Below are 25,640 nucleotides of genomic sequence, written 5' to 3' on the forward strand. Positions count from 1 at the left end.
ACTTTTGAAAGAGCACTTTTTTAAAAATTATTTTAACTTTTTAGCGAAAAAATTTTCTTTTTTTTCTTTAAAAAAAAACATTTTATATTTCTAAAAAAAAATTGCATTTTTTTAAAAAATTTTTTATCACAAGATATTTTTTTGAAAAAAGTAAATTTTCTCGAAAATCATATTATAGTCAAGTAAAATGTCAGATATTATTTAAAAAATGAAAACTCTTAATATTTATTAATAATAATCCACAAGATTTATATAACGCCTTTTTAAATAGACACTCAATGGCTTCACAGTGACAACCCATTTTTGTTTAGTGCACATTGTGCTGGTTAGCATACAGTACAATTGTAGCCAAAGGGGTGGGTGCAAGAAGTGGGAAGCCTTTGACCCTACACATATTTTAAAATTTTTCAAGAAGAACTTGAATTATTTTAGTTTTTAAAATGAAACCGTTTTATCAATAATCTTATTTAATCAATTGTTTATTGTGACACAAAGGCAGAGGTACAAGAAGCAGATAAAAAAGGAAAGTAAGTAAAATTGCAGTTTCAAGTGTAAAATGAAACATCCAACTGCACGTTGATTGGACTGTGCTGGCTGAGATTTTCTATCAAAACGTTTCGATAAACAAGAGTCATTTTCCTCAAAGGTGTAAGCAGGAAATACTACAATAGAATACAGTTAGCTCATAGGCACACCCACCTCTCCTTCTCTGTTTCTCCCAGCAGACGGGCAGGGTTTCTTGTCAACTGACCACACCCTTTTCCAAATTCTAAAAATAGCATACATTTCTCCAGGCAGAACAATACAATACACGGCTCTTCTATGCAAACATTCTTGGCAAAGATCCAGATTGTCTCCACCCTGGACCACCTTAGTCATGTTCCTAAACATCTACTGTATGAGTGTTTACATGTGCAACCTTATTGTCACACAGCAGGAAAGAGTTTGACCAATTGTGTCGCTAGCTTCAGTGTTAAAAGTACTGCACTACTTACAATGTTAGTATATTTGTACACAATGTTGACGAGACCTACGAACACATTTAGGCATTGTCCTATATCAGTGTTTCTTAACCATAAGGCCGGGGCCCATTGTTGGGTCGCAAGTGGCCTTTGAGGGGCGCCAAATAATTTTAGCAGCTTTAGTCGGTTGTAGTACTTAGTTGTAGTACTCTTTTCCAATTTCCACCACTTGTGACAATATCAATCAAACAGAAGACATCTGGAGCTAAAGACAGAGAAAAGTTTCTTAAGTGAAAAAAATATCACTAAAGTGGTGAAACCACTGTAATTGTATTGACTATTCAAGAAACATATATATTATTCTTATGTATTATTAAGTTAGAATGTATTTATTATAGCACTGCATAATTGTATGCATATTTATTTTTCATCAGTTTCTATGATTTCCTTCTTTTGCTGTATATTTATTCAGTATTTCTTTTTGTAATCAGCCTGACCTAAGCCTTGATAATAACCTTTTTGATAACACATGGTTTCCAGTCATTTGACAAGGTTGTAAACTGTAAGTCGGTTACAAATAATTATGGAATATGGTTAAAATCAAGAGTAAGATTACTAATATTTAAGTGGGCTTCTCTGTAGTAGAAAATTTGGGTCCCGAGGTAAGAAAAAATTAAGAACACCGGTCATATATAATTTTTATCATATTTAAAAACAATATCACATATTTTCAAGGAAAAATATTACATTTTCATCAAAAAATAATTTTCTCATAAAGTTACAGGTCTTTATTATTGAAAATAGTATAATACATCTTTATTGTCCACCAAAGTGGAAAATTGTCTTTGGCTCATCAACAAGGGAGACAGACAGCACAAAAATACAAATATTTTCTTAAATATAAGCCTATAAGAGACAATAAGAACAGATGTTAGATAAACATAAGAATAAAAGTAAAGACAGTAAAGATCTAAAGAAGTATCAGTAAAACATAAACATAGCAGTTCAAATGTGGACGTGTTCATTTTGTTGCACTAAAAATAGCAATTATATTATTATATAGAAGTATATTCTAGAAAAGACTTAAAAAAGTCATGTATTTCCATGAAAAAAGACAAAGATTATTGTAAACCATTCCACAAAAAAAAATTTGAGTAAAAAAAATAATTAATCATTTTAAACATTTTGTTTTTTCCCTTCCAATACAAATTCTATAAGTCTGGGATAATTTACAAACAATTAAAATAAACAAAGTGTGTACCTTTCAGATGAAAAAAGAAGGAATGCAGGCTTTTAAGACAAGTTTCCTTTATTTGTAATAGTTCAATCAATCTGACTGAACTAATACAAATAGCCCTAAATTTGATTAAGGGCTATTTATATATGCACAGTGACACTTAAATTGATTCATGATACAGATATATACTATCAGATACATACTATCATCATAATACAGTCATCACACAAGATAATCCAGAGTATATAAATTATTTACAATCCGGGGTGTGGGATGTGGAGGGGGGGGTTAGGTTTGGTTGTTATCATCACTTCAGTCATCAACAATTGAGAACAGAGAAATGGACATTGAAATAGTGTAGGTCTGACTTGGTAGGATATGTACAGCAAGTAGTGGACATAGAGAGAGAGAGATCAGAAAGCATAAGAAAAAGTATCTACATTTGATTATTTACATTTGATTATTTACAATCTGGGGAGGGTGTTAGTTTAGGGTTGAAGTTGCCTGGAGGTGTACTTTTATTGCGGTTTTGAAGGAGGATAGAGATGCCCTTTCTTTTACACCTGTTGGGAGCGCATTCCACATTGATGTGGCATAAAAAGAGAATGAGTTAAAGGCCTACTGAAATGACATTTTCTTATTTAAACGGGGATAGCAGATCCATTCTATGTGTCATACTTGATCATTTTGCGATATTGCCATATTTTTGCTGAAAGGATTTAGTAGAGAACATCGACGATAAAGTTTTGGTCGCTGATAAAAAAGCCTTGCCTGTACCGCAAGTAGCGTAACGTCACAGGTTGAACATTTGCATATTGTTTACACCAGCAGCGAGAGCGATTTGGACCGAGAAAGCGACGATTACCCCATTAATTTGAGCCAGGATGAAAGATTCGTGGATGAGGAACGTAAGAGTGAAGGATCAGAGTGCAGTGCAGGACGTATCTTTTTTCGCTCTGACCGTAACTTAGGTACAAGGGATCATTGGATTCCACACTCTCTCCTTTTTCTATTGTGGATCACGGATTTGTATTTTAAACCACCTCGGATACTATATCCTCTTGAAAATGAGAGTCGAGAACGCGAAATGGACATTCACAGTGACTTTTATCTCCACGAAAATACATCGGCGAAACATTTGAGCTACGGAGCTAACGTGATAGCATCGTGCTTAACTGCATATAGAATCAGTCGAAATAAGCCCCTGACTGGAAGGATAGACGGAAGATCAACAATACTACCAAACTCTGGACCTGTAACCACACGGTTAATGCTGTACCGCCTGGCGGAGCCTAGCAATGCTGTTGCTAGCGACGCCATTGAAGCTAACTTAGCTACGGGACCTCGACAGAGCTATGCTAAAAACATTAGCTCTCCACCTACGCCAGCTCTCATCTGCTCATCACCACCCGTGCTCACCTGTGTTCCAGCGATCGACGGCGCGATGAAGGACTTCACCCGATCATCGATGCGGTCGGCGGCTAGCGTCGGATAGCGCGTCTGCTATCCAACTCGAAGTCCTCCTGGTTGTGTTGCTGCAGCCATCCGCTAATACACCGATCCCACCTACAGCTTTCTTCTTTGCAGTCTCCATTGTTCATTAAACAAATTGCAAAAGATTCACCAACACAGATGTCCAGAATACTGTGGAATTTTGTGATGAAAACAGAGCTGTTTGTATTGGATACAATGGTGTACCAATACTTCTGCTTCAACCATTGACGTCACGCGCAAACGTCATCCTACCTAGACGTTTTCAACCGGAAGTTTCCCGGGAAATTTAAAATTGCACTTTATAAGTTAACCCGGCCGTATTGGCATGTGTTGCAATGTTAAGATTTCATCATTGATATATAAACTATCAGACTGCGTGGTCGGTAGTAGTGGGTTTCAATAGGCCTTTAAGACCTTTGTTAGATCGGAATCTAGGTTTAACGTGGTTAATGGAGCTCCCCCTGGTGTTGTGGTTATGGCGGTCATTTACGTTAAAGGCCTACTGAAACCCACTACTACCGACCACGCAGTCTGAAAGTTTATATATCAATGATGAAATCATAACATTGCAACACATGCCAATACGGCCGGGTTAACTTATAAAGTGCAATTTTAAATTTCCCGCTAAACTTCCGGTTGAAAAAGCCTTTGGAGGATGACGTATGTGCGTGACGTAGCCAGGGAAACAGAGGTATGCCTTCCCCATTGAATACAATTCAAAACAGCTCTGTTTTAATTTCATAATTCCACAGTATTCTGGACATCTGTGTTGGTGAATATTTTGCAATTTGTTTAATGAACAATGGAGGCTGCAAAGAAGAATGTTGTAGGTGGGATCGGTGTATTAGCGGCTGGCTGTAGCAACACAACAAGGACTACTTACTTGGATAGCAGAAGCCTAGCCGATGCTAGCCGCCCACCGCACGGATGATCGGGTGAAGTCGTTCGTCGCGCCGTCGATCGCTGGAACGCAGGTGAGCACGGGTGTTGATGAGCAGATGAGGGCTGGCTGGCGTAGGTGGAGCGCTAATGTTTTTATCATAGCTCTGTGAGGTCCGGTTGCTAAGTTGCTAAGTTAGCCTTAGCGTCGTTAGCAACAGCATTGTTAAGCTTTGCCAGGCTGAGATCTATTAACCGTGTAGTTACATGTACATTGTTTAATAGTATTGTTGATCTTCTGTCCATCCTTCCAGTCAGGGATTTATTTATTTTGTTTCTATCTGCATTTGAGACAGATGCTACCACGTTAGCTCATGCTAAAGAGCTTCGTCGATGTATTGTCGTGGAGATAAAAGGCACTGTGAATGTCCATTTCGCGTTCTCGACTCTCATTTTCAAGAGGATATAGTATTCGAGGTGGTTTAAAATACAAATCCGTGATCCACAATAGAAAAAGGAGAGAGTGTGGAATCCAATGAGCCAGCTTGTACCTAAGTTACGGTCAGAGCGAAAAAAAATATGTATTTCACTGCATTCTAGTCCGTCACTCTAACGTTCCTCATCCACAAATCTTTCATCCTCGCTCAAATTAATGGGGTAATCGTCGCTTTCTCGGTCCGAATAGCTCTAGCTGCGTTGAAAACAATAGGAAAATATGAGGGAGTGAACAACTGACAACGTCACGCTACTTCCGGTAGGGGCAAGGTTTTTTTTTTTTATCAGAGACCAAAAGTTGCGAACTTTATCGACGTTGTTCTATACTAAATCCTTTCAGCAAAAATATGGCAATATCGCAAAATGATCAAGTATGACACATAGAATGAATCTGCTATCCCCGTTTAAATAAAAAAAGTTCATTTCAGTAGGCCTTTAAGGAAGTAGTACTTCGGTAACAGGGAGGTGTAGCGGATTTTATAGACTAGGCTCAGTGCAAGTTGTTTTACTCTGTCCTCCACCCTGAGCCAGCCCACTTTGGATACATATATATATATATATATATATATATATATATATATATATATATATATATATATATATATATATATATATATATATATATATATATATATATATATATATATATATATGCAGCCTGGCCCCCCGCCAAATTTTTTTACCCTGTCTAAAAGTAATCTGACTAGCTTGTTCTGGGATGTTTGGAGTTTAGATTTGAGGGTTTTGGAGGTGCTAGGGTACCAGGAGGTATTGAAGGAAAGGTACTTCGTCAGGTCAAAAGGAAAACTTTTTTCAAGAAACATCGTTTTTAACAAAGGTTGCTTGTTTTTTTTTTTGCCTTTTAAAGCTCGTGTATGTTGACATTTACATGCTTTTATTGCTTCTGGTGACGTCATAAGCAGGTCGTTGCATCACATAAGTAGCGTATATGACATCATTTGTTCACAAGCACACACGTCCTTATTGAGCACTGAGACTAAAATGTCCACTTAGTTTTTTTGTAACTATTGGTCGCCGCTGTCACTAAACTATTCGCTTACTATTTGTTGACCAGAGTGTCCCCGGGGTCCCTGAAACTGAGCTCCCGCCTCACTACCCCTACGGCCCGCGCATGAGCTTCCAAGGGGGCGGGGAGACATGAGAGTCCCGGAGCAGGCGAGCTAGCAAAGAAGAGGAGTTGACACCGAGAGCCGAGCCCTCACGGCGGCAAACACCTCCCCGACTGCGGGGCCGTACGCGCCCCTCGGAGGACACTTTACGCACTCATGTTAGTCTTGTGGAAACCGCACACGTTCGAGCGCGGCGACGAGGAAGAGGAAGAAGAGGCGGTAGCGATGTTTCGATGCAACCGAGGAGGAGTTCGGACTTAGCTTCCTCAAGTGACTTTGAAGCGGATACAAGCCCGGGAAGCTGCGGATTTAAAGAAGCCGCCAACGAGCTACTTTTTGGCCGGCTACTTATCCCCGCCTGTTCCATCGCCGGAGGAAGGTGAGGCGAGACATGCAGGTGAAGAAGCACCGCGAGGAGCCGCACCGGAGCGGCGGCGACATGCTGGAAGAGGACGCCCCCCGTAAAAAGACCTCCTGCTTCTCCAATATCAAGATATTCCTCATTTCGGAATGTGCGCTCGTATTGGCGCAGGGCACCGTGGGAGCGTACCTGGTGAGTGGGGGGGCTGGGGTCCCACTGCACGCCTGGTGCCTGGGAAATGGGGGACGCCGTGGCGTTGTTTAGCGACATTAATGAGTACAATATCGGGTTTAGTATTACATTTTCTAGTAAACACAAGCAGCAGTGACACACCCAGCGTACCTTTAAAAGAAGGGCTGTCCAACAGGTAGCTTTCACCTACCGCCCTTTCTGACTAATTCACCAAAGTGTCAAAGAATTATGTACATTAGCTACTATTTATGGGGGATTTTTTGTTTTACGTGATAAAATGATAACGAAATACATATATCGGTATTGATTATAATACATGTAGCGACCACATGTAAATGGGTTATACTTGTATAGCGCTTTTCTACCTTTAAGGTACTCAAAAGCGCTTTGATACTATTTCCACATTCACCCACTGATGGCCGGAGCTGCTATGCAAGGCCCTAACCATGACACATCAGGAGCAAGGGTGAAGTGTCTTGGTCAGGGACACAACGGACGTGACGAGGTTGGTAGGAGGTGGGGATCGAACCAGGAACCCTCAGGTTGCTGGCACGGCCGCTCTCCCAACTGCGCCACTCCGCCCCCTTAACTGGTTTTTCAATGTATTTAATGGTGAGTGCTATTGAGAATTTAACAATATTGTATTGTTTGAAGCAAAACAAAGTCAATAGTACAGAATTTCTAAACAAAAGTCTTTTGGTTTTTGCCCTCAAAGTCGTCCTGTGTCTGGGGTATCATTCCCTGAATTTGTAAACGATAACAAAAACAACAAACATTTATGAGAAAATAAAAATTTCGGCCTATTCACTTTAATCATGTAATGATACAATCCTTTGTATCGACACCACCAATTTATGGATGATCTGCCCTCTTACATGTCTCTACTGCTGACACACCAACAGTTTGTTTATCTTCTCACTAGACTCTTATCAATCTACTTTTTACATTTCCTGTATATAATATTACTTTCTCCTGTAACATACTTATTTGTTTAAAGCTATCTTAGCAGTTAGGTAAGCTATAAACCCTGGATGTTCAAAGTGTGTAGCACTCATCTTCCAATGATGATACTTAATATACTAAGAAATGCCGTGTATTTGTCGTAATGGAGGTGATTCTATACTTAAGATACTAAGAAATGCTGGTGCCTGAGAGGTGGGGGATGCCGTAGTGTTGTTTAGTGACATTAATGAATACAATATCGGGTTTAGTATTACATTTTCTAGTAAACCAAAGCAGTACCACCCCAGTGACACACCCAGTGTACCTTTAAAAAGAAGGGCTGTACAACAGGTAGCTTTCACCTACCGCCCTTTCTGAGTAATTCACCAAAGTATCAAAGTAGTATGTACATTAGCTACTATTTTCTAGGGATTTTCTGTATCGGTACATACATGCATCGGTATTGATTATAATACATGTACCGACCACATGTATTTACTGGTTTTCAATATATTTATTGGTGAGTGCTACTGAGAGTTTAACCTTAACACAATATTTAAACTACTGTAGTGAATTCTCTTATAGTTTGAAGCAAAACAGTCAATGGGACCCATTACCTCCCTCCTTGGCACTCAGCATCAAGGGTTGGAATTGGGGGGTTAAATCACCAAAAATTATTCCTGAGCGCGGCCATCGCCATCCCCTCACCTCCCAGGGGGGTGGAACAAGGCGATGTGTGTGAATATCAGTGGTACTGAGGGGGTAAAGCGCGGTTGGTAGAGTGGACGTACCAGCGACTTGAGGGTTCCAGGTTCAATTCTCGCTTTCGCCATCCTAGTCACTGCCATTGTGTCCTTGGGCAAGACACTTTACCCACCTGTTCCCAGTGCCACCCACACTGGTTTAAATGTAACTTAGATATTGGGTTTCACTATGTAAAGCGCTTTAAGTCACGAGAGAAGCGCTATATAAATATAATTCACTTCACTTCACTACTTCAACTTTGAAAGTTTTTTGGTTTTTGCCCTCAAAGTCATCCTGTGTCTGGGGTAGGGCTGGGCGATATGGCCTTTTTTTAATATTGCGATATTTTAAGGCCATATCGCGATACACAATATATATCTCAGTATTTTGCCTTAGCCTTGAATGAACACTTGATGCATATAATCACAGCAGTCTGATGATTATATATGTGTCTACATTAAAACATTCTTCTTCATACTGCATTAATATATGCTACTTTCAAACTTTAATGCAGAGAAGGAAATCACAACTAAAAAAATGACTATTTTTTTCATACGGTGTTGATCTGGAAATGTTTGCCTCGGCATTTTGATGGTGTGGGCGTGTGGCACCGAACGGAGATGTTGACATGCGGAGTAAGCACTCTTCATTCTCTAGCAGGTGACTTTTCAAATGATGCTACATATTAGCAGTAATGCTACTTTTTATAGCAACGCTTTTGCCCCACACTTGACAAATTACGGTTGTCTGTTCGACATATTCCCACTTGAAGCCAAACCACCGCCAGACGATGGACTCCCTGCTGTTTTTTGGGGGAATTCATTATTCCTTCATTTGTTACCAGATTCGCACCTTCTCTCTCTCGTATTACCACTCGCACAGCTGCGCTAGCATCACAGCTAACTTTACCCATGCTGCTACCTCTTTGCTGCGCGAGGGCGTATACGTATGTGACGTGTGTAAGAAGGTGCGCTTGTCTGTCTGTGAGAAGGAGACACAGGAAAGAGCGAGGAGAGCCTGTAGTGTAATGCCAGCAGCTAAAAGCAACTGCGTGAGAACTAGGGGTGTAACGGTACACAAAAATTTTGGTGCGGTACGTACCTCGGTTTAGAGGTCACGGTTCGGTTCATTTTTGGTACAGTAAGAAAACAACAAAATATACATTTTTTGGTTATTTATTTACCAAATTTGTAAACAATGGCATAACATACATATACACACAGGGTCCATTGCCAGGGTTAATGTGGTCAACATATATAAAATAAAAACTACATAAGATAAGGCTCAGAATGGTTTCTTAACAAAACTTTTCTGCATATAAAGTGCTTTTTTTGATTGATTGATTGAGACTTTTATTAGTAGATTGCACAGTACAGTACATATTCCGTACAATTGACCACTAAATGGTAACACCCCAATAAGTTTTTCAACTTGTTTAAGTCGTCCATGTTAATCAAGAGCTGGACGAAGTGGCTGTGGGGAGGGAAGTCTGGGTTTCCCTGCTTAGGCTACTGCCCCCGCGACCCGACCTCGGATAAGCGGAAGAAGATGGATGGATGGAAGTTGTTGCTCAGATTAGATAAAATGACAAAACGTTTCTTATACTTATAAAAAGTGCAACATTAAACAGTTTCAAGTCAACTCAGCCTCAGATTAATTTTTCTTCCCCCCCCCCAGCCTGGCTAACTTGGCAGTAAGAGGTGGGGAGCTGTTTGCTCGTCTATTTTTCTTTGTTGAAGCAATGTTCACTTGGGGGTGGTGCCGCTTCAAATGGGTTAGCATGTTTGACGTGTTGGCAGAAGCATGCCTTACCGCTGCTGAACAATGTCGGCAAACCTCCGTCCTCCGCACCGCGCAGCCGAAGTGTTCCCAAACGGGAGATCTTAACGAGGCAGGAGGGTCTTCCAGCTCTGGCTTTTATATGTTGTCCTAGCCTGGTCGTTGCTAGCATGCCACATGTTGTGCCTCGGTGTGCATTGTTTACACAACGTGCGCTACACTACTTAATATGTCCGTGTGGAAACTCGTTCGGTACACCTCCGAACCGAACCAGAACCCCCGTACCGAAACTGTTCAATACAAATACACGTACCGTTACACCCCTAGTGAGAACGTATACTCGAATATCACAATATAGTAGGGCTGGACGTTATGGCCTTTTTTTAATATCTCACTATTTTTAGGCCATATCATGATACACGATATATATCTCGATATTTTGCCTTAGCCTTGAATGAACACTTGATACATATAATCACAGCAGTATGATGATTCTATGTGTCTACATTAAAACATTCTTGTTCTTACTGCATTGATATATGCTCATTTTAAACTTTCATGCAGAGAGGGAAATCACAACTAAGTCAATTTAGCAAAACTGTATTTATTAAACAGTTATTAAGCAGTGGCACAAACATTCATGTCATTTCCAAAACAGAAAGTGCAAGATTGTCAGAGACATTTTAAAACAAGCTATAAGTGCACTTTTGTGTATGATGACACACAAGATATTTCAATAAGTGTCACATAAAGATGAGCTGCATATCAAATAGTATATGTCCTACGGTGTTGATGTGGAAATAGTTGCTTCGGCATTTAGTTGGTGTGGCACCGAACGGAGATGTTGACATATTCCCGCTTGAAGCCACACCACCGTCAGACGATGGACCCTGTGCTGTTTTTCTTGGGAATTAATTATTCCTCCATTTGTTACCAGATTCGCACCTTCTTTCTCTTGTATTACCACTCAAACCACACCGCTAGCTGTTAGCATCACAGCAAACGTTACCATGTCGCAATCTGTCTGCTCTGCGGGAGCGTGTGACGTTGCTCACGTGACAGTATGTGACGTATGTAAGAAGGTGCGCTTGATTTAAGTTTCTGTGAGAAGGAGAGACAGGAAAGAGTGAGAAACACATGCAGTTTAATGCCCCGCAGCTAAAAGCAACTGCATGAGAACGTATACTCGAATATCACGATATAGTCATATTCTATATCGCACAGAGACAAACCCGCGATATATCGAGTATACCAATATATCGCCCAGCCCTACGATAGTCATTTTTTATATCGCACAGAGACAAACCCGCGATATATCGCCCAGCCCCTAGTCTGGAGTATCTTTCCCTGAATTTGTAAACAATAACAAAAACAACAACAACAAATGTTTTTGAGAAAATAAAAATATCTGCCTATTCACTTTAGTATTAATCATGTATTGATACAATCCTTGGTATTGACACCACCAATTAATGGATGATCTGCCCTCATCTTACATGTCTCCACAGCTGACACACCAACAGTTGGTTTGGTATCTTATCAATCTACTTTTTACATTTCCTGTTAATATATGCTTACTTTCTCCTGTAACACACTTACTTGTTTAAAGCTATCTTAGCAGTTAGGTTATTTTATTGACCTTTGATGTTCAAAGTGTGTAGCACTCATCTTCCAATGATAATGATACATGACAATGATACTTAAGATACTAAGAAATGTTGTTTGTCGTAATGGAGGTGATTATATACTTAAGACACTAAGAAATGCAGTTTATTTGTCATAATGGAGGTGATTATTAATAACTTAGGGGAGCGACTCAACACTGTACGGAGACACACGAGTAGCTGAAAGCCGCCTGGCAGCCGGGGCACTAAAAATCAGGGATGTAAAATGTTTGCGAAAATGTGGGAATCTGTGTTTTTAAACATTATTTCCATAATTTCTGTGGTTTTTAATGAAATATCAATAAAAATATGGTCCAAACACAATTTGTTGAACTACTCGTTGTCACTTCCGTTCGCTCTCCGAGCGCCACCGTTGACGGTTGTCTACTTTGCTGCTCATCATATCTGGATGGTTACAATCCGTTAGTTCTGAACCAGTTGTAGTTCTAGAATATTAATTAGTCGCCTGCGAGAAGGTATTTTTTCGACGTGAAGATTGTAAACAGAGGTCACAACACACAAAGTATATTACCCAAGGGGACGTGGATTGCCAATTTAGAAACGTTTTCTGTGTTCTTTGCATGTATGTTTTAGAATTTTACATGACATTTTCAATGATAATAATGTTAGTAAATTATGGAGTAAAAAACCTACAAAAAACATGTAAGCGTCAAAGAAACAGCCAAAAGAGGTAGGTTGATGAGAATAAATCTATAGGTTAATTATAGTGTAGAAATGCACCCAATTGAAGGAAATGTAGTCTTGATTTTAAAAATGTACTTCGGGGTAATGGCACTTTGTACTGATAAAAATGTTCCTCTTTTTTTTTTTTTTTTCAATGTTCATCTTTTTTTTCTCAAAGGGTGTTCACATCCTTGAAAAAATAGTGTCAGCCAGAGGGCATCAGCGTTTGTCATTGGCATTAAAAGGCATTTTTACGAAAATCGGCCGATACCGATCGCTGGCTATTTTTATATTATTTGACACAAAATGATTCCATATAAGGGTCAGTTAATAAACGATGTTGGTTTGTCAGTTTTCATACGTTACTGAAACGGAGAGACAACCGATTGTGCGCATTCAAATTGGCCTCTTATAGACTGTACAACACAAGTAGCTCTCTGCGGTCTCATTGTGAAAAACGGCCGGAAACCTCTCTACAATACCTTTCTTTTATTTTCAAATCCTTACTAGAGTTGACTGCATCCTTTAATGAAAGAGCCTAATCATTGACCTTAAAGCTTCCAAGATAAAAAAAAAAAAAAAGATTTTTTTAAAATGTAATTTAGTCACATACTGTACTGATGTTCATTTCTATACCTCTGCAGTGTTGATTGGAACATTTGAACAAAGAGAATTTGTCAGACTTGGGTCTATTTTCAGTTTCATTTACTTTCCAAGAGGCTGTTTCCTGAGTTAGGTTGAAATTAATCGACTCGTGCAGTCATGTTTACAGGGGAGAATGTGCTGTCTCCTTTTGGAACGCTCACAAGGGAAAGATAAAAAAAAACGTCTTTAAATATACAGTGTAACGGCTTGTTTATGTTCCATTGTCACAAATAAGCATATGTTTGGTAAAAATGATATAGGTGTGAGAAAAAAAACATCAAGGAAGTCTTATTTTTTCCGGAAAGTTTTATAATTTCAAGAAAAAGCTTTATATTTTCTATTTAAAAAGAAGAAAGAAAAAAACTGCTTCAAAGATACAGTACAATTTTGGTTTGTCGATGCAAAGGGTTACTTACTGTATGTATGTTAACACTGCAGAGCAATTTTATTTGACCATATGTGCACCTATATCTGATATCTGATTTCTATCTTAGCCTAAATAGTAAAATTCCAATATTTCCAAATCTTTTAAAGATTTGCCCACAATCCTATGCCAAATATTTGGTTAAGTACAGTAAGTGTTGTCAACTCCGATTGCACAACATCCTTGAAATTTCCACAAATGCGGCAAGACTGAGACCTCCACAAGTTGGAGCCATGTTTACTTCCGCCTGTGATGTTGTGTTTTGTTCACTGATGCAATCCATTCACATTAGGCGCAAATAGAAGACGCATATGTTCCTGATTTGAACGACTACATCAAAGGACATCATTGCAAGTAGTGTAAATGTTGCCAAAAGCTACCAATTAGCCTACTCTAGGCAGTCTTGTTTAATTTAACTAATATAGGCTAATTTGAAAAACTGTAAAAGTCCAGTCCGGGATGTAACGATACTGTTTGAACAATTAGAATATTTAGTTGTGCACATCAAACCAACAGGCTGTGTGCTCTGTTAGACAGACGGATCAATCAATCGATACTCAAAGCAGTATGACAACAGGAAGTGAATTTGCGTGCCTTCACATGAACTAGACGTCACGCGCCCAACACAGATTTTTGTCTTTATTATTAAAAAAACACCAAAACATTTCCAAATTAAAACGGGCAAAGATTAACATTTAAATACTCAAATAAAAATAATATGGCTCTTAAAAAGCCAGAACAATATTACTATATAACATAGTTCTTCTGCCAAGAAAGTATATTGTGTGGATATTTATTTATTGCATTTTTTTTTTTTTTTCATTGAACTTGGTTATTTGTGCGTATAAGTACTTTTTGAGCACCTTCCACATTACCGGGATAATAATGATAACCGTGATCATTTTGGTGGCAATAACCCTGATATGAAATGTTCATATCGTTACATCCCTCATACAAAAACAGTATCGCTTTTGTGAAAGGCACTCTACCCAAAATATGCAGATAATAAACTATTGCTAATAATGGACTGTAGTACTATTCTTGCTGATATAATAATGATGTTTTGCGTGGAAAGGTATTTGAACTGGTCAGTAGTCCAATAACTAGTCCTATGTACTCTCTTTTAGGGTACTGTACATACTGTAGCGTCTATTTTACCTCAAGGTTAACAATGAACTCGGACTGAATTCATCCTATTTCTGAAAATGAAAAACCTACAGGACAGTTTGTAATGTTATTAACAGGCTTTTGTAGTTTAGACACCTGTTCAAACAGAAACATGGGACAATTACTTGGACAAATACAATGACACGACCCTCCGTGGCTATGGCATTAGTCTCCAAACCTAACATACAAGACGTCATCCGACAAGAGCTTAGTCCTTGTGAGTCCTAAACTAATTGGATGATGGCACCTAAGAGTTCTTGCTGTCAGTGCGTTGACTAACCCAGCTATCATGGCGTCCTCATTTTGTGCGATCTGATAATTAGCACAAGACACTTAATCAACACGCTTGGCGGCCCCGGCGGTGACTGAACATGCAGTCAAGAGTCGCAGTAGTGCACTTAAAAGTCTTTGAGTTTTTTGTCATCTAAAATTAGACTGTTAACACAATGGCATTTCATCTTACTAAAGTCAGTTAAAACTGACCACCTGTGACCCTTTTTGGGTCACAATCGTAAGTTTGGTTAACCATGCATTTAAGTGTACTGTACCCTGTTTGTAAGGTTGTCCATAGGTAAGTTTTCCTGGTGACACATGACTTGTGTTACAGCATTATATTATTATTATAATTGTTTTATTTACATTTTAAGCTGTTTTCAGTCTTATTTCCTACAAAGTTGTTCAATAATTCAGTTGAATTTTTAAGGCTAAAGATGAGTCACTCAGTGTATCACTTGGCTCATTTATTACTACCCTGAAGCCCTTCTCATTAAACTAATTTAAGTTCAACACGTTACATTTTAAAGCAAAATGACAATATCTTGAATCCATCAGTAGATGTGTTTTTTTTAGCTTTCGATTGTGCTGCACTACTAACAAATGAAGATACTAAGATATTTTATTACAAAGAAGCAAACTTATCGGTCAATAAAACACAAAAAAGTGTGTGTTAGAAACTATTCTAAAGACATGTTGATCAATTGGCAGATTATTTTGCTTATTTATAATAATATATCTCAGATTTGAGTGCAAAGTACCTAAGATAGTTTTTAGTATAGCCACATTGGCAGCAATGCATTAAAAAAAAACTATTTTACAGTACAGTATTCACGAAATGATGTGTATCTATGTTAATTTCTGCCTTTCATATCAAAGTCCCAGCTCAACTGTAACATTTTAGCACTATAAACATTTCTGTTTCACAGTCTACTTGTTGAAAGAAAGTCCTAGACCAAGGGTTTCTTTGTCCCCTCATGCATCTCTGAGGTAATGGGATGTCACACGACTGGGTGAGGTTTATTTTGTTGCCATGCAACATTTTAAACATTTATCTCCGGTTTGAGCGGTGACGTTGACAAAATGTAGCTGCTGTGGTCTCTCCCAAATATGCACTCCACTCCTTTTTCCCCTCCCTACAGTATATAATTTATTTCCTTGGAAGACTGGTCTATGTCAAGAACAGGAGTTTACAAGCATGTTGGACCTCTAGAAGGAACTCTTACTGTTTCCAGTGCTGGGCTGTCAATCACACTCAATTTCCTGCTCAGGCATTCTTCCTTAATGGGATGAGATCTGATGGGACTAGACGATGGCTTCCTCAGATCCAGTAAAGCTTGCCGTCAACAGGTTGCTCCTCAGTCTTGGCATTAGAAGAACAGGATGAGACGTGGCCATTTCTAAATCCCAGCCAGCCAGCCAGCCACGCATTAATTCGGCCTCTATTCAATGCGAGAAAGTGGCGCTCGAGGCTAAGAGACGTCGCAGCTCGTTCCAAAGTTTTCCGTCAACTCTGTTCGCCCCGAGGACCTCAGCACGCGCGGCTCCCACCAATCAGCCTCCCGTGTACCGCTGTTGTGTTATCAGCAGCGACAAGAACAACCTGCTGTCACTTCTGCTTTCTAAAGTTTGCAGAGGAGAACTTATTTCAAAATTCACTCTTTTACAGCAATGTTAATTTTGACCGCAGATTTTAATTTAGTTTTAGTCATAGTCTTCGACCAAAACATATTTTAATTTTAGTCATCTAAATTGATTGAGTTTGAGTTTAGTTTTAGTTGACTAAATTCCTCAACATTTTAGTCGACTCAAAAAGTATAACGCATCTTTGAAGTTGTCTTGAAACCACTTTTACGAAGGTTGTTGCAGAGCATCATAACTAAATTCACAACAAGATAGTGTGTTAGTCTTAGTATTTCATCGGTTTTAATGGCTAAACTTTTATAGTTGTAAATATTGACTTTTACTGTAGAACTTCAAGATTTACAGTATTTAAATTTAAAGTGCATGACAAATCAAATCTATTATAGTTACGTATTATTTCTGGTGGGCGTCGTCTTACTTTTACTCTTTTCAGTGGTCCTCGCACACAATGTCAAACCACCTCCGTCTCATATATTTCTCTTATATAAGTTTAGATTTGGGTATGTTGTTTCTTAGTAGGGAAATATGTTAGCATTTAAGCTGGCGAGCTGTCACCAGTCAATCCAAGAGTTTATCAGAGTGCAATTATCAATCTCTCGGTTTTTTGATCATTTTAATTTAAAAGGTTGATACTAACCGTCGGGAGTTTTGCTGTGGTCACCCCTAATACAGTTTTGCTTTCGCACCGGCATCGCACCGCGCGCCCCCCTCCCAGTCAACATTTTCGTCTCGTTTTTATTTGTCGACTAAATTGTCGTGGCGAAGTTGGTAGAGTGGCTGTGCCAGCAATCGGAGTGTTGCTGGTTACTGGGGTTCAATTCCCACCTTCTACCTTCCTAGTCACGTCCGTTGTGTCCTTGGGCAAGACACTTCACCCTTTGCCTCTGATGGCTGCTGGTTAGCGCCTTGCATGGCAGCTCCCGCCATCAGTGTGTGAATGTGTGTGTGAATGGGTAAATGTGGAAATACTGTCAAAGCGCTTTGAGTACCTTGAAGGTAGAAAAGCGCTATACAAGTATAACCCATTTATCATTTATTCATCATTGTTTTTGGTGCCTTTGTTGTGATTCGTTATCGTCCTATTTTAGTCATGGAAAAATAGGTCTTTGACGTTTACTAAGATGAAAAATTTTAGTCAACAAAATTAACACTGTTTAATAGAGTTTGGCTTTTATACCCTAACATTAAAATAAAGAGTGGTTTAATGTAAATAGTAGGGCAGTACAGTAAAAACATGTGTTTGGCTATTGCAGATTAAAGCATTTTTATGCAGATCACATCCGCTGATCCTCTCTGGCTGACAAGAAGCTTGCAGCTAATTATACATTTCCATACACAATGTGGCGCCGTTTGGACCACTTTCCTAAAAACACAATGTGTCGCCGTTTGGACCACTTTCCTAAACTAATAATAATCACCTCCATTATGGCAAATAAACTGCATTTCTTAGTATCTTAGTATCATTATCAAGTATCACTGGAGGACGAGGCAACTAAACATGTTAGACACTGTGAAAAGCCATGAGAAGCTAACGTAACCTAGCTTGAAAGGACAACAAAAAAAAGTAAGTACTTAGTAAAGTTTAAGAAGTGTAGATGGAAGTGTGTTACAGCAGAAAGTAAGCAGCTATTAACAGGAAATTAAGTATATTAATACGAGTCTTGAGAGAGAATAATATAACAACTGTTGGTGTGCCAGCACTGTCCCAGACAGTAAACAACACGTAAAAAGAGAAGGATCAGATCGGTGTCGATATTAAGGGTAGTATCAGCATATGATCAAAACTAAAGATCGATATTTTAATTTAATTTTTGTTGTTTGTTTGTTTATTTTGTTAATTTTTACAAATCGAGGGATATTCCCTGAACATTTCCCTGGACTATCGAATTTGTTTTGATCAAAATATTGTATGTATTAAAAGAGAATAAATGTAACCCAGCTTTTTCAGCCCCATGTTTTTATCCCATTCCGCAAGGGGACGCAAACCCTGGTCGTTTGAATGAGAGGTGAGTGTGCTGACCACTGGGCTAAAAGCCTGAGCTTTCAGCGCATCATCCAGCACTACTCTTAAAGTTGTCAGGGAGTGATGTTTACTAATGTACAGCTGCCGCAGCCACACTGGCTGGCCCCCCGTTACATAAGGAACAAGTTCAAATATCGCTTGATATTGTTACACTGTAGGGTTGTACGGTATACCGGTAGCAATAAAGTACCGCGGTACTAATTAACAAAAAAGTTACAGTATTGCCTTTGAAAAAATCCTGTCCTTTTTTTTCATGCTATGACGGTGTGTTGTAAAATAAAGCGAATAATGACATTTTTGTCGTCCCCTTTGTTTTGAAAAGTATCAAAATACCGAAAAACATTTTGGTACTGGTACCAAAATATTGGAAGCGGGACAACCCTATTAACCTGCAATTAGCACAAACCCTAAATGCATTTAAAAATGTAGAGTTAATACATGTGATCGTTTCGGTATTGGGAGCAAAAAACGGAATAGCCCTACTACTTACAGCTGTCAAACAATTTTGTTTTAAATCAGATTAATAACGCTTTTTTAATTGAATTAATCATGATTAATCACTCGCTTGCAGAATTTAAATGAACATAGAAAAGACTCCCAATATTTTATTGTCATAATGTCATATAGAGCAGTGGTCCCCAACCACCGGCCGTTGATCGATTGGTACCGGGCCGCACAAGAAATTAAAACATTTAATTGGATTAATTATGATTAATCACTCGTTTGCAGAATTTAAATGAACATAGAAAAGACTCCCAATATTTTATTGTCATAATGTCATATTGAGCAGTGGTCCCCAACCACCTGGCCTTGGCCCGGTACCAGTCCATGGATCGATTGGTACCGGTACATATATATATATTTTTTTGTTTTTATTAAATCATTCTGTTATTAATATTTCTGGTTCCTACATTATATATCAATATATATCAATACAGTCTGCAGAGATACAGTCCGTAAGCACACATGATTGTATTTTTTTATGACAAAAAAAAAAAAAAAACACCCCCCCCCCCCCCCCCCCCCCCCCAGTTCGCGGGACAAATTTTCGAGCGTTGACCGGTCCGCAGTTACAAAAAGGTTGGGGACCACTGATATAGAGGATTTTTTGTAAATATTTTACTTGAGTGTATATATTTTTATTGCTCAAAGCCTGCCAATATGATCTTTAGTCCTTCTGGAGTTTATTCTGGAGTGAAATTTGTCAGGGATAACACCAGTTTCCTCCCTCATCTATATATATAACACAACTTTCAGGTAAAGTAGCATGTGTGTTAAAGATGAATTGCATGATTAATCTGCTTATGTACATGGTCAATGCAATATTTGTTGTGATTAATTGCATGAGTTAACGCATTGAATTTGACAGCCTAAATATAATATTACGATGTTTATTTACAATTGTACCGTACATTCCGACTGATTTTTATTGTTTTCTGATAGCAATATTTACTGGAAATGTGAAAAAAATGTATGCTTGACTGTCATGTTTCAACTTAAATGTTCTTAGATATATATTTGAAAATAATGTGAAAGGGTCTTAAACTCAGTTTAAATCAATCTAATCTAATGAACTCATTTACGCATTTGTCTCTTTGAAGGAACCATTCATCAGTTTTAATCCTACTCAAGGTCACGTGTGGGGTAGGGAGGGGGGCTGCTGGAGCCTATCCTAGCAGACAGCACATCTGTAAAGATCCAGGGCAGGTCATTTCTACATTTAAGCAACGACGAGGCGACCCGGTTCCAAAATAACCACACACATTACACCAGGACAGTGGAAAAATGTTACAACAGTCAAACCCCAAGTTTGGATGAGACACTGGGAGAATGGAAAATCCCGATTCAAGTCCCAAAGACTGTTTTGGGAATGATATGAAAATAGCCTGAGAAACGTTTTGGTGTGTCAGTGGTTCACACGGAACAGAGTAAAATAATAATACATTTTTGTGATACTTTACTTTGGAATGTCATAAAGTATTTGATGGTGTGATTGGCTCGTGTTGATGCCAGCTGGTGGAAGGCTGGAGATGAGCTGTTCCTCACTTCTAAGTCATGGAAATAAGAAGTATGACTGGCCAGCTAATGGAAAACAGGCCTGTTGGCAGCGACGCACCAGTGTGGAACAACTGATCTGCTTGTTATTCATGCTGCTCCAATGGAAAGGCTGCATGACAGATCATAAAAGCATAGGCCTACATGGCAATGTTTGTTTTTCTCCACTATGGGGAATTCCAAAATGTTTGTCATTCTTACCGTCTCCTGTTTTTCCGCAGGTGAGCGTGCTGACCACCCTGGAGCGTCGCTTCAACCTGCAAAGCGCTGACGTCGGAGTGATCGCCAGCAGCTTCGAAATCGGCAACCTGGCGCTCATCCTGTTTGTCAGCTATTTCGGGGCCAAAGCGCACCGCCCCCGTTTAATCGGGTGCGGTGGCATCGTCATGGCGCTGGGCGCCTTCCTTTCTGCGCTCCCTGAGTTTCTTGCCAGCCAGTACCAGATAGGAGACACGTGGCGGACTGACCTGGGGCGGGACGTGTGCTCTAACAGCAGCCAGGACACTCAGTTGGCGGAGGACGCCGTGTGTGCCAACAGGGCCAACACCAACATGATGTACCTGCTGCTGATCATGGCTCAGGTGCTGCTGGGCATCGGAGCCACGCCGGTGCAGCCCCTGGGGGTGTCTTACATCGACGATCACGTCAAGAAGAAAGACTCTTCTCTCTACATAGGTAAGACTTATCTCCAATCATAAGTCCATAAAGCCGTCGTAACAAAGAAAAAGTGCACCCACACGTACGTTGCTATCAGGTGAAATGTTGACATAGTTTGAGTCAACACTCTGTATTTACATAATGACTCCCAAGCACTGGTCTGTCCTTGTGAGTGCCAGGTGAGCACATTTTTCATCTACCAAACAGCGGTTTTGTGCGGCGTCGGAGGCCAGGTGCGATGCAATGGGTTAAATATCTTTGCTTCGCCCGAGCATCCCAACCCCCCTCTACAAGGCAAGATGCTGCTGATGCGGCTCTTCAAAAGGAGCGTTCCAAGTGCTGGCAGTGCACATTTCCTAATGTACAATGGCCGATTAGGGATGCATTGCTGCTATGGCTGATTTTTGTTCATACAAAAAAAGGTAGCTCAAAACTCACAAGCAGCTTTCAAAGCTTTGTAGGAGACTATCTCATCATCACATGTTTGTAGAGATGTGCACTGTATGTATAGATCCAAATAATTGGGTCCGGTTGTAAGCTAAGCAGCAGTTTCCATTGGTTATTGTCACTTTTATGTATGGGCAAATCAGCTAACGCTCCAAGTGTGCCATTTTACTGCAGGTCGCTTATTAATTGAACAGATTCCTGATTGCTGTGTGGTTACATTTGTGGATGCAGGGATAAACATTTTAACAGCGAAGGCTAGCAGGGCCGCTCGGTCTCCTTTAGGATAAAGCACATTTTCAAGACTCCAACACAGGAGGCCGTTGTTCTCCTCCATTGTTGTTGTTTGCTCGCATGTCTAATTCAAATGGATGTGTTCAATTCAATCCAGGAAAGTGGCATGACTAAGGTAACCTAGCCAACACCCCCAGGTGCATACATTAGTAATTACTATCCCATAACTGCCAACTGCCCTACTATGTCGAAAAATCTTCAAGTTCTGGTCCTCTGTGTTCAATTTGCCTCTAATGTAGACGTGTTAAAGTATGTTAATTCTAAGCAGCGTGAAACAACAACATAAATACGGTTTAGGGTCGACAACCCAAAATGTTGAAAGAGCCAAATTGGACCAAAAAACAAATCTGTCTGGAGCCGCAAAAAATTAAAAGCCTTTCATAAGTCCTATAATAAAGGTTTGATGTAAGAGTTTATATTAGCTATAATAGCCTACTATCAAAATGACTGTGTCACAGGCTGACGCATGTCTTTGTTGACAGAAATGTTGACATTTTAATATTTATTCTACACATTTTTACAACTTTGGAAAACATTAGTAAAACGGAGGCTTGTCAGGGGGTGAGAGAACTCCTGGAAATGACTGGCTTAGAATGACCAAAGTTATAGATGTGTGTGTCCAAGTTAAAAGAAACGGCAGGCTGGCTTCCTCTAATGTATTTATTACAATCTTTGGCAAGGTGGGTAATGTTTGCCATGGTCTGGAACAATGTTCCCTCTAAGGCAGTGGTCCCCAACCTTTTTGTAACTGCGGACCAGTCAACGCTCGAAAATTTGTCCCACGGACTGGGGGGAGGGTGGGGTGATGTTTTTTTTATTTTTTTTTATTTTTTTTGTCATAAAAAAATACAATCATGTATCCCTTGCAGACTGTATTGATATATATTGATATATAATGTAGGAACCAGAATATTAATAACAGAAAGAAACAACCCTTTTGTGTGAATGAGTGTAAATGGGGAGGGAGGTTTTTTGGGTTGGTGCACTAATTGTAAGTGTATCGTGTTTTTTATGTTGATTTAATTTTTTAAATTTTTTTTTATTATTTTTAATTTTTTTTAATTTCTTGTGCGGCCCGGTACCAATCGATCCACGGACCGGTACCGGGCCGCGGCCCGGTGGTTGGGGACCACTGCTCTAAGGTGCGTGCCTGTGCAATTGCGCACTGCTTAAGCGTCCTCTGCGCACGGCAAATCTATGCCACGCACAAAATCAAATAAAAAAGTAAGCGCATAACAATTTTCGACACGACACGGACACGACAGAGAAAACAGTTTTCGTCATCATTGTTCAAATATTGTAACGTCTGTCGAGACGCTTTGAGGACATGAATTCCATCGATCACTTTACTGAGCAAAACTCTTTATTGTCGGCCATAAACACATCACCAAAACATTAGTAAAATTATATCTAGCAAAACTGGTCATTTTCTGCAGTACAAACCAGACCAAAACCAACTTTGTTATATCAACAGCAGCCGCTCGCTCTTTCTCACTTGCGCCAACACATGCACATATGGCACTTAGCCAGTGATGCGTTTACAGACACACAAAAAGTCGGACAACTCCAACACCACACAAAGTGTAATTCCAGGTCGTTACACTATGATTTACCAATCAAATGTGTGCTTATTCTAGTGTCATTTATTTGGAATCTTAATTTATAAATATTAATCATTAAATGCTGTTAGTATATTAAATAAATATATTTTTTACAAACAATAAGTTACAGGAATGTACACACGATCCCCTGCTTACATCTCATTGTGCAACATGTGAATGTTTTATATGCAATGTCTGAAAGGGGTACAATTATTTCCAAAGCAGGACCTCCACCCAGACAAACAATACAAGTACACAGTTCATGAAAAACAATATTTTTTGTTATTGTCATTGCAAGTGGGCCTAAACACTTATATTAGAAAATAACCTCATGGAAATGACTGCTGTTAATTGATTATAATAATAAGAGAATGTTGTCTGTCTATCTGTGTTGGCCCTGCGGTGAGGAGGGGACTTGTCCAGGGTGTACCCCGCCTTCCGCCCGAATGCAGCTGAGATAGGCTCCAGCACCCCCCGCGACCCCGAAAGGGACAAGCGGTAGAAAATGGATGGATGGATGGAGATTTAACTTGTTATTTAGTCAGGTTTGGGACAGGTGTGCTGCTGGTGTAGCCACAGTGTGCACGTCTGATGTTGCTCACATGGGCTCCACTGAATGCTCAGGGAGTTTTTGCGTTTGCTCACACACATGAACAATTAGAGGGAACATTAGTCTGGAACAACATGGCACACAAACAACTATCAAAAATTACCTACAGATAATGTGTCATGAGACATGCAAATATAAATTAAATACACAGAGGACGTAAGTAAAGGAAATTAAATTAGCTCAAATATACCTACAAACGAGGCATCATGATGTAAAATGTACAAACAGCTAGCCTAAATAGCATGTTGGCATCAATTAGCTTTCAGTCATGCACTGAATGATTAGCACTATTAACAAGTCAATTTCACGCACAGCATAAAACATTTGGTGGACAAAATGAGACAAAGGAGGAGTGGCATAAAACACGTCTTTCTGTGGCAGCGTCGGAGAAAGTTATACATGTAAACAAACTTGCGTCAGTCTATACAATTACGGTGAGTTCAAGGACCGCCAAAATTAGCAGGACAGAAAGGCGTTCGCCAAATACTCTCATCAGCGAAGCATAAACACAAACATATTAAACAGTGGGCTTTCTAACAATTAGGAAGGTTTGTGTCATGTTTGTACAGAAAAAATATTCAAACAAAAATATTTTTCCCCCAATCTTTTTCCATTTTCATACATTTTTAATAAATCTCCAGGGAGCCACTAGGGCGGCACTAAAGAGCCGCATGCGGCTCTAAAACCGCGGGATGCTGTCTAGTTACACATTAAAATGTGCTTGCAGTATTACTCTAGAGTTTACTGGGGCAAATTTCCCGCCACTTTTTTTTTTTTTTAATCAATCAAATCAATTACAAGTGTCTTATATGTTTTTTAAACTCACAACAAGATCCCGATTTAAACCCACATCCGGGCAAGGAAAACGCAAAAGACCGCAGTTGGGGAAAAATAAGACCTTGATAAGGGACTGAAGATGTAGGGAACCCCTTTCCAGGGTCATCCTCTGCAAGGGATGTTGAGGGAGTTTAATAATTAAATTGTTAAATTAATAGATAATGTGGGAGTCCAATCCATCAGGAAGCCAACAGATGATGTGTTGTTGCAATAGTAGAGTCTCTAAACAGAAGTAGAGTCTCTAAACACGACTACATTCTATAATAACACCAGAAGAAGATGCAAGATTTGTTGCTAGTGGTTTTGATTAAAAAAAAGTCATTAAAAGTCTATAAACACTTGAAAAAAATCTCAACAAAGTACATTGTACAAAAAGCAGCAACAATTGAAAATATGGCAAAAC

General features: G+C 39.4%; 1 protein-coding gene across 1 annotated transcript in view; it reads left to right on the forward strand.

Moving 5' to 3' along the window:
• The first annotated feature begins 6,065 nt into the window (after positions 1 to 6,065).
• The window catches only part of slco3a1a (solute carrier organic anion transporter family member 3A1a), a 94,787-nt gene continuing 75,212 nt past the window's right edge, over positions 6,066 to 25,640 (forward strand). The window contains exons 1-2 of the mRNA XM_062042565.1: positions 6,066 to 6,750; positions 21,016 to 21,469. Coding sequence (XP_061898549.1) covers positions 6,589 to 6,750; positions 21,016 to 21,469 — 616 coding nt within the window. The 5' untranslated portion in view covers positions 6,066 to 6,588. The remainder of the gene's footprint in view (positions 6,751 to 21,015; positions 21,470 to 25,640) is intronic.

The sequence above is a fragment of the Entelurus aequoreus genome, linkage group LG03, assembly GCF_033978785.1.
Source record: "Entelurus aequoreus isolate RoL-2023_Sb linkage group LG03, RoL_Eaeq_v1.1, whole genome shotgun sequence".
NCBI lineage: Eukaryota > Metazoa > Chordata > Actinopteri > Syngnathiformes > Syngnathidae > Entelurus > Entelurus aequoreus.